The sequence below is a fragment of the Rhamphochromis longiceps genome, linkage group LG4 (assembly GCF_057381845.1).
Source record: "Rhamphochromis longiceps isolate RC_006_pf linkage group LG4, R_longiceps_female_GT1.1, whole genome shotgun sequence".
In the NCBI taxonomy this organism is placed as follows: domain Eukaryota; kingdom Metazoa; phylum Chordata; class Actinopteri; order Cichliformes; family Cichlidae; genus Rhamphochromis; species Rhamphochromis longiceps.
In genome coordinates, this window is record NC_140560.1 from 11,865,182 (window position 1) to 11,875,570 (window position 10,389).

The 10,389-nt window shown below is 38.9% G+C and overlaps 1 protein-coding gene across 1 annotated transcript; it reads left to right on the forward strand.

Moving 5' to 3' along the window:
* Positions 1 to 3,464: 3,464 nt before the first annotated feature.
* LOC146671125 (uncharacterized) lies at positions 3,465 to 10,113 on the forward strand. The gene is made up of 5 exons (XM_085403320.1): positions 3,465 to 3,474; positions 4,055 to 4,086; positions 5,340 to 5,442; positions 5,524 to 6,117; positions 8,715 to 10,113. The coding sequence occupies exons 2-5, from the start codon at positions 4,060 to 4,062 to the stop codon at positions 9,131 to 9,133; spliced, it is 1,143 nt and encodes a 380-aa protein (XP_085259446.1). The 5' UTR covers positions 3,465 to 3,474; positions 4,055 to 4,059; the 3' UTR covers positions 9,134 to 10,113.
* The last annotated feature ends 276 nt before the right edge of the window (positions 10,114 to 10,389 follow it).

Below are 10,389 nucleotides of genomic sequence, written 5' to 3' on the forward strand. Positions count from 1 at the left end.
TTGGGTTCAGTCATGTCTTCGACAACTCTGTGTTCACCACGCTTGTTGCAAAGACGTGCAAAAGCACACCTGAAAATGTGTGTGCAAAACTGAATTTAAGACGAATCCCTCAAAAACAGCAAAGCTCTGCAGCTGCACAGGTCATGTGGTGATAGAATAAATACACTGGTATGTGTAAGTAAATTTTTTTTGTCAGCAAGCGAGCTAAAATGTATTTAGCTGCCAAATGGAGATTATCAGTGTGATTAAATGAGTTTGTTAGGCCAGCTAGAAGCCTGCTGGACACTCCTGGGTGAGGTGTTTCAGATATGTCCCATCAGGAGGAGCCGCTGAGTTAGAACTGTTACATCTTTTGGCTGGCTTGCGAAATGCTTTGGGAGCATCAGTAGCATCAGGAGCATGAGTAAGACCAAATTTTCACTCGGTGCTACCTCAACACTCAGCATAACTGCTGTTACAGTCGATCTGATGTGCTTGCTTTGCCTACAAATATAACAATGACAACCCTCAGATCAATGTATTTTCTAAAACTACCTTACATAATAACCAGTAAATAGCCGAGCCTTAGTTTAGTTCAGATTAAACATACTATGAAGAACAAAATGGGACATCATTGAGAGCCGCATTTCTTCATGGGAGACTTCATTTACTCACTCATACACACATGAATCTTTTTCAGGAGGGTTCCAACCATTAAAGACAAACTGGAGCTACAATCCGTGTTGTGTACCAACTTGAAACCATTTGTGGTTGATTTTATAGATCTCACTAAAAATAGGATGTATGCCATTCAAATGCAATAGTATGCCGATTGCAGTGGAGAGTCAGATGATATAACCAAACACGACGTCAGGTATAGAAGCTATTGATGCATTTGATGCCCAGAGTGGACACCAAACATACATAAATATAAAATTTATTTAATCCCACACTGGGAAATTCACTTGTTACAGCAGCACAACTGACAGCTAGAAAAGTGAATTGGAGATATATTATATCAGCGCATTAAAAAAAGCCAAAATCCTATAATATTTACAGATGGTTACTATATACAGTAAAATACAACATTTTTTTAATAGTGATAATTATATACATGAATTTTTAAATAGTATTATCACCTCAAACAAAGAGATGCCTACTGGGTTTAGGCTCTTTAGGTCACCAGTTACCCTGGACGTCTATGGCTCATGTGTCTTGTGATAATTACTTTGGTCCTAAAATAGAGTCACTTTGTTGGTATAAATTAAATTAAATCAAATTTTTAATGCTGGGAGGTCAGTTTCTTTATCATAATTATGCAAATTCTCCTGACAATTGATCAACAACCACTGATCAAGGCCCACTGATCAAACACCACTGACCTCCCAGTCCATTGTTCCTTCTGTGGGCTGGTTTCAGTCATTGGGGAAACCTGCAGTCAGCTGAGACTGAAGGAGTCACTTGGATGAGTGATGAAACGTTTCTCCCACTGAAAACGCTGCGTCCAGACTAGCACTGAAGTGTTTGTCACACCTTCTGCAAATACCACCTTTTCCACAGAATGCTTCAATGAGTCTGGTAATGCTTGAAGCATGACGGCTTAATCTGGTTCATTTTTCAGATGTTTCTTAGTATTACTGTTTCATCTGAAAGCTGGCAGAGCCTGTTATCACGCCCCTTTGCCCACATAGTGTTTTTCCAATTTTTCAACAATAAATGACCTTTGGACTGCTCTTATGTCTATTTGCCCCCGATAGTAAAAGACTTAAAAAACAGGTTTAAACCCAGGTCTATAAGGTCTGTGTGATTTGTTTTAATCATTGCTTGTTCGATTTTTTCCACTTCTCTTCAAATGACCTCAATTCAATTTAATTCAGTTTCATTTATACAGTACCAACTCAGAACAACAGTCGCCTCAAGGTGCTTTAAATTTATATTGTAAGGTAGACCCTACTATAATACATGGAGATGAAAACCCAACAATCACATGACCCCCTATGCACAAGCACTTTGGCGACAGTGGGAAGGAAAAACTCCCTTTTAATAACAGGAAGAAACCTGCGGCAGAACCAGGCTCAGGGAGGGGCGATCTGCCGTGACCAGTTGGGGTGAGAGAAGGAAGACAGGATAAAAGACATGCTGTGGAACAGAGCCAGAGATGAGAGAGGTGACTGAAGAAGACATACTCAGTGCATCATGGGAGTCCCCCAGCAGCCTACACCTATTGCAGCATAACTAAAGGAGGATTCAGGGTCACGAGGTCCAGCCCTAACTATACGCTTTAGCAAAAAGGAAAGTTTTAAGCCTAATCTTAAAGGTAGAGCTAGTGTCTGTCTCCCAAATCCAAACTGGAAGCTGGTTCCATAGAAGAGGGGCCTGAAAACTGAAGGCTCTGCCTCCCATTCTACTTTTAAATACTCTAGGAACAACAAGTAGGCCTGCAGTGCGAGAGTGAAGTGCTCTAATGGGGATATATGATACTATAAGGTCATGTGAGAAGCAGGATTTTAAATTCAGTTCTGGATTTAAGAGGGAGCTGATGAGGGGAAGCCGTATAGGAGAAACATGCTCTCTCTTTCTAGTCCCTGTCAGTACTCGTGGTGCAGCATTTTGGATGCATACATACAAGTGTTTTTAACTGTGGATCATATCAGAATACTTTATTAATCCCGAGGGAAATTTGGGTTAATTAGGGATATTTCAGGTGATTTGAGATAGTGGACAGAAACAGCAGGCATGGTTGGCAAGTTTTAGCATGTCAGACAGAAATACTTTTCTAAGTATTTTTATGTACTAATGATTTTATCTGTCTCTTGTTTATGAGTCATCTGCATGAAGGAGTTTTCTTTAGCTTCCTCTGTTGTGCATTGTGGTCTATTGGAAGTATTCCCTCATATCTTGTCAGATTCCTATTTATTCCAATAAGTAGAGCAGCCACCTGTGAGAAAAGATAAAATCTGTGTGTGTGGGTGTGTGTGTGTATTTGCCTTCAATAACAAGTTGAAAAGGTAAAACCAAGCGAGCATAAATGTAGGATTTAACGCTCTATGTCACCTCCATGTTTCCAGTAAATATTGTATCTCTTACTATAATTCCTTCTTGGAGAATAGTACCTGCTTCACTTGGGCTGCACTCAGCCTACAGTTTTTTTGTTTCCAGATAAATCTTGCAATCAAGTCCCTGTCGCATTAGTTCACACCATAAAACCAAAACCCAATTGGTGGTATTTTAAAATCAAGTCTAACTAGCCTTACAGGTCTCAGTATCAAACAGCAACAAACGCGGGGTTTTCTGTAAGTTGCAAGTCTTGACTTGAATTTTGTTTCTCTCTCTTTACCTGTTTTCATCGCTGAATGGCCGGTTTTATGTACAATTAGTTTTCCTGGATCACTGCACACAGTTCCGTCAAAAGAAGGTAGGAGGGATTTGTTAAGGTAGGGAGTTAAATAGTACCTCAGATCTCAGATAAAGCAGACCCGAGGAAAGGAACACAAGGTGAGTCCATGCTACAGAGCTTACAGAATACGCTTTCAAATATATGATTCAAACTGAATCTTTTCATTTTATCATTTTGAATAATGTGAAGCTGCCTTTAGGTCTAAATGATACTAAAAAGCTGCCTGAAGTCACATCAGTAAAAAGGAGCACTGTGAGGATGTTGTTTGGGCAAATTTACTCAGCGGGGTAAATCAGAAAAATGCTGATGTGAGAGAAAAGCGCAGAGTATTTTCTACTAATAATGCGCTAATTTGTTAACAAAGATGCAGTCAGTTCGTTTCAGTAAAGAACTACAATCTATGAAGAAATCAACAGCAAATCAGTGGATCAAACACGGTGGTGGAGCAAAAGAAACAGTAAAGGGTTCTCTCTGAAACACGGCAGTCAGATAAATGAGAGGCTGATGAAGCGGAATTGAAATGATTTTGAAAAAGGGTTTATATTTACACACCGGTGCATATTTACACACTGGATCTTATAATAGTGAAGTGCATTTGTCATGCGTTTCATTTTTAAATAGCTTTTATTCCTGTTACTGCAAGATATCTGTGTTTCTTTCTCTTGTATGACTCTGCAGCTCAGATGGAGGAGACGGCAGCTGACAACAAGGTAAAGGAATTTCACCGATGTCCTTATCTCACAGTTACATCGTCGTGGTAATAGGATTTTCTGTCACTTTGAGTTTTGGATTCATCTTTTATTATCATTCTTACATTTTTAGTTTAACTTTTATTTTATTTTGCTTCAGTTCTTTCTTTCTTTTTTGACTTGTTCCCCTCACTGTTCTGTGTTTGCACCTTTGTCCTCCTGTGGTCCTGTTTATTTGGGATCTTGTTTAGTGTTAGTCTTTGTGTGTCAGTGCACTTGGCTCTTGTTTATTTCTACTTCCACAAGTTACTTTGGTGGCTCGCGTTCATTTGTTTCTCCTTTGTGATTGTTCTGCATGCTTTCAACTGTGTGAAATTACTTTCACAGCTTCTGTCTCTCATTCCCCATCAGCCCTCATTGTCACAAACACTGTGTACGGTCCCTCGTGTGCTCTCCAGAAGGAGGTCCTTGTTATTCATCACTGGCTTTTGTCTTTGTTTTTGTTAATGTTGGGTTTTTTTACTGGTTTTTAAAGGCTCGCTTACTGTTGGAGCAGTTCAGCCTGCATGCCACATTTGGATGCTCACCTCCACATTCCACACACCTGTTGTGACCTGCATTTGGTTTATGGTGTCAGATTTGTCACAAACAAAAATGTCACTAAACAGAGTCATAAATACAGGATTCTAAACAAGACTATGTAGTATTTTCTATGTAAAGATTTAGTAGAAAATGGCATCCTGTGTAAATAACAAAGTCACACCAACCTGGTGTGTGTTGTAGTTCAGGTTTCTCTGTTCAGTGTTTGGATAACCAGTTTTGGCCTTTTTATACAAAGAAAGAAACATAATCTTTACAGGATGCAGAGTAAATGTGAGTTTACATCTAATGTTTCACTCTGAACACTGAAATACTGGTGGAAGTAATGCTCAGGATTTAGAAAGTGATTAAGTGTAATGATGTGGGCGTTTGTTGTCTTTGTCTGAAGTCCAAACCTGTTGGGCTGTCTGTAAATAAAACACACCTAACTGTTTTAGTCTGAAATCCTACTGTGATATGAGTGGTTCTAGATTTTTATCATCTCATATTTAAGTTATTTTATTTTTCATTCAAATGAGCATTTATTAAATATACTTGAACCTCTCTTTTTCATTTGAGATTAAAATGTTTTGATTGAATGTTTTGCCCTATAATAGAAGAACAGAATAGCTCTTTATTGTCATTGTACATGCACAATGAAATTATGGAAAAACACACTGTAACTCTTTTCTTAGTGCCTTCTAGCGAATGATGCTCATGAAGCTCAACAACCAGAAGAGAATGAGGAAAAGGGCAAGACTAAAACTACGTCTGAATCAGTTGCAGATAAAGACAAAGGTAATATTTTTAATCAGAAGCTTGGATTTTATAGCTTATATTTGCATTTTAAACTTACTGATTTTGTTTGGTTTGTTTCAGAACTGCCTGAGCTCACAATTGTGTTACTTGGTGACACAAATTCCATGGAGATTGGGCCAAACAACATTTTACTTGACCACGAAGAGAAATCCAATGTGGATCAGTTTTCATCCAAGTTGTATGATATGTGTGGTCGGCAAATCTCTGTCATTAATATGATCGGTCTCCAAAATGTTGCTAAAATCCCATCAGATCAGGCATTTCATGTCTTTCTCTTACTGGTGCCATATGGTCTGCATTGCAGCCATTACAGCTCAGGGATTCAGTGGCTAGAAAAGACGTTTGGAGAAGGATTTCTTCCTTATGTAATGACTGTTGTAACTCGTGAGCCAGGTGAAAAATGTGAAAGTGCACTGGCAGACCTGAAAGCTAACAGTGGTTTGACCGAAAAAAGATTCCACACATGTACAAGAAATATGACAGATGAAGATGAGATAATAGCTCTGTTAGAGAAAATAGATATCATGGTCTCTGAAAACAATCCCCACTGCTACAGTGGACTGATGTGTGATGAAGACAAAGACGAGGATCATCTGCAGCCAAACAAAAAAGAGGATGAGATCAGATCTTCAGGTTATCAGCATAAACAAAAAGGTGAGATGTTATGATGGAGAGAACTTAATTCCCATAAATACAGGTTTTTATGTTGAATGTTGTTGTTTTTATTTTACTTTTAATGCTTTTTATTGTTTTTCCCCCTGATTTTTGCTCTTGGCTTTCCAAAAATATTTTTATTAACATCCAATTCCCAATTACTGTAGAAATTAGCAGTAGATGTAGTAGAAGTTTTATGTTATTAACTCCATAACTGGTTTTCTTGAATGTTTACAGTGACCATTTCGTTTTAACAGGATTTACCTCATGTCAGCAAAATGCCCCCAACTATATATCAGATCCCCTCATTGTAGGAGTCAGTTTCTTATTCCTTAGTTTAACATTTGAGGCACTGGTTTATAGTTATTACTTTGAATACATAAACCAAACAATCCTCACCAGTTACTACCAGAACATATAGCTTTTAAATAGAAACAAAAACACGAATAACATGCCTTCACATAGAAATAAAAAAATATAGCTTCCCAATCCCACTAACACTTTCTTCCCTGAGAAGCTCATAAGAGTTACTCAGTCCAGGATCAGGATAATTCATTTAACTGTTCAATGACGCAGCTGTTACAGTAGTCCATGAACATGGGTTTTCTGGGTTTCAGGAATATCTATTACGCTGTAATTAAATATTTTAGTGGAGAAAGTGGCCTTTTGTATTTGTGGCTATTGGTAGCTGTCAAAGCTGAGCATTGGTAATTATGGCTACTGGATCCTGTCAGCGGAATGCCAGTGGCGGCTGGCTAAGGAGGTCGTGCCCCGCCCCCACCCAGCTGCTTCCAGGTTGACCATCTCAGGGGAAGACCCCCCATTTTCAATGTTTGTATGGGTGTCAAGCACACACAGTGTTGCTGCCAGACCTAGACTCCTGCGAGCACTGCTGCATAATGCAGATTGTTGGAATGGTGTTGGCAGCCTGAAAAGCCATTGCTTGTGTTTCTGACACGACAGCGAAGCCTAGTGGTGAATCCAGCTCAGCTGCTGCTTGCAGGGTGGACATAGTCAAGGACACGGAGGCTCATTTTCCTCCTAGACTCTAAAGAAGGGCACAGAAAAGATGAGGAGGAGGATATTAACAAACATATCCTTGGAGATGAAAATTAGGTGGATGAGGAAGATTCCATTCTTTTTTCCCTACAACTATAGGCAGATCACACTACTCAGCCTTCCCAGGAAGGCCTGTGCTAGGGTACCAGAGAGGGGAGTCCATCCATTAGTTGAACCTCAGATTGAAGAACAAGTCATGGAATGCTAAACCAGCTCTTTGTCCTCTCTGGGCTGTTTGAGTGTGTATGGGAGTTTTTCCAACCACTTTACATGTGCTTTGTAGACTTGCAGAAAATAAGTCACCATGTTGAAGGATTCTGTGGTGGGTACTTTCGGAGTATTGGGTACCTGGCCCATTCTTATGAGCCTTTCGGTCCCTGCACAATCTCAGTGAGACCCTAGTTTGCATTACCAACAGTAAGTCATTTTTATGAGGCCATGGTTCTTAGCTGGAAAAGGGTTAGTGCCCAGGGATGAGTTGCAGCCCCAAGTGGAAGTGTTTAAGTTTCTTGGAGTGTTGTTCACAAATGAGGGGAACAAGAGAACTCTATGGATCCCAAAAAGTTGATTCTGTTCATCTGGGCGTAGGGTTTTCAGTGGGAGAAATGTTTCGTCACTCAACAAAGTGACTTCTTCAGTCTCAGCTGACTGCAGGTTTCCCCAATCGTATAAATAGTATATTGGGGAAGATTGGGGAAACCTGCACCCAGGACCCAGGAGAGGGAGGTCTGGGCTTCACTGCATCTTGGCCTTGGACTGGACTGGTTAGATCTAACTGAATGCAGGCAACCCCACAAATAGAAACTGAAGATGGCTGCATTAAAGGCCTGGCAGAGCATCTCAAGAGAGGAAACAGCATTTGGTCCATGTTTTTTAGAGTTCAGTCAGTCATTGACTGCAATGGATTCTCATCCAAATGATAAAACAATCCTGATCTAAAATGATGTCATTCTGTCCAATTAATTTTGAGTCTTTGAAAACGGAGGCTTATGAATAAAAATGGCTGTAATTCCTAAACAATTAACACAACCTTTTTTGTAAAATCCCTTTAATTAAAGCTAAAAGTCTTTGCTTCCATCACATCTTGATTGTTTGATTTAAAATCCACTGTGGAGGAGTATAGGGGCAAAACTACAAAAATAGTATCTTCATTTAACTAATTATGGAACCACCATTCCTAATTATTTAGAGAACTTAATTAGCTCCTGATATGGTCGACATGGGTCACTTCTCTCAGTTAGGAACTTTAAGTGAAACTGTTTGTGTTTGTCTGAATCTGCATGTATGTAAACTTACAGACTTTTTTTTACACTAATTTTACTAGTTGGCTACACAATGCTTCCCCCAGCAGATTTACCTCATTATGCATTTCAAAAAAGTTCATGAAATGCTTTTGCAGCAGTTTGACTGTTTATTTACTCATTGTACAGATTATATCGGATATGTTCTTTAATTTTTCTTATATATAATTGTGCTGCTACTATAGTGTATTATACCATTATTGAAATGTATTTTGTCTTTATTATTATTACTTTTAGAACTAGCCTCTGCTCTTCGACAGTCGGCCTCTGCTGTTGGACGATCAGCATCTGCTGTTGGACAGTCAGCCTCTGCTTGTTGGACAGTTGGCCGCTGTTTTTGGACGGTTGGCCGATGCAGTTGGGCATTTGGTCGCTGTGGTTGGAAGGTTGGCCGCTGCGGTTGGACGGTTGGCCGCTGTTTTTGGACAGTCAGCCGTTGTGGTCGTGCGATGAACTGCTGCCTTTGGTTGGCCACCCGCTGCTGCTGGGTGGTCAGCCACTGTGGCTGGGCATTCAGCCGCTGCTTTTGGAATTTCAGGCACTGGTTTTGGGCAGTCAGCCGCTGCTGCTGGAAGGTCATCCGCGCATGCTGGAAGTTCATTCGCTGGTGTTGGATGGTCAGGCGGCATTGTTGGGACTGTATGCCACTGCTCTAATATCTTGTTTATATTTTAAAGACCAAATTTCCAAATGCAGAATTTGCTTTAAACAGACTAAATTGTTCCCGTTTTGATCTAGATTTTGTATTATATATGATGCGATATTGTGTCCACCCAGTAGTAATCTATCCCAGTTGAATTTTTGTGCATTTTCATAGTGTTTTTATGTTCATTTATCATAATGTCTGCTTCCTTGTTGCCCAGGTCACTCGGGAAACTAACTTTTTAAATCTCAGGGAATTTGTTTATCAAAAGAAATCATTGAAATTACCCAATGGGCAGAAATTACAACTGCGATAATGATGACTAGCTCCCCTATTTATCTGGAAAGTTTTTTTCCTAATATCATCACTTTAATTATGTAAATTTCCCCCTGAGACATTATGTCCTCTGTAGTTGACACAGATAAACAGAGAGGTGCGTTTTTTCCCTCAGTTCTTAAGAGGTTAATAATGTTAAATCATATACAAACACCAAAAGATTTTGGTTTAATCGAATATATAAAACAATATATTTGTAGATTTGGAAAAAAATGTGCGTCATTGAGTGTTGTAGTTCCCTAACTCCTTTACTCTGCAGTCTCTAAACAAAGGCCGTGTGAGACTACATTTTAATAGCGCCATATGTGATTTCAGTCAGTAGAGGGCACTGTTTACTGTTAACTTATTTGTAGTGGCTCAGCATACAGACAACTAATATTATACAATCATGAGTTAATTTACAACAGCAAGATGCACTCCAACAACACAAACCTTCACCAAGGCAACTCACTGTCAGGGCAGTACTTACTATTAAGGGAATAGTGCTGTATTTTGTATATTTTCATTGTGTTTTCTTTGATATTTTGAAACCTTTTTCATGTGAATATATACATGCATGACATTTATTTCATTCTTTAATAAAATTCATTTAAATGTTTAATAATAAATATTAAAAGTATGCATGAGAATTCTACATGTATTCAAACTGTTATGTATCTAAACACTGATAATCTGTTACTGCTGTGTGCATAAAGTCATAATAAAATAAATGTTACCAAAACAAACAAAAGTTGCACAATTTTAAGCCTATTTTTAAAAGATAAAAGACATTTTATGAATGTTTCACCTTATTTAATCCTACAGAAGAGGTCAGAGGTTCAAAGTAACAATATAATTAGAATAATTCCCTAAATGTCTGTATGTTGTCAATACAAATGTCAGTGAGAAACATAGATTTAACTAGTTATAGCAGTTTTTATCACTTTGACGGTC

Excerpts from the sequence above, each read along its gene's own strand:
- LOC146671125 (XM_085403320.1), top strand. The coding sequence starts at position 4,060 with ATGGAGGAGACGGCAGCTGACAACAAG. Across the intron at positions 5,443-5,523 it reads AGTTGCAGATAAAGACAAAG|AACTGCCTGAGCTCACAATT; the intron begins GTAATATTTTTA and ends GGTTTGTTTCAG. Across the intron at positions 6,118-8,714 it reads TTATCAGCATAAACAAAAAG|AACTAGCCTCTGCTCTTCGA; the intron begins GTGAGATGTTAT and ends TATTACTTTTAG.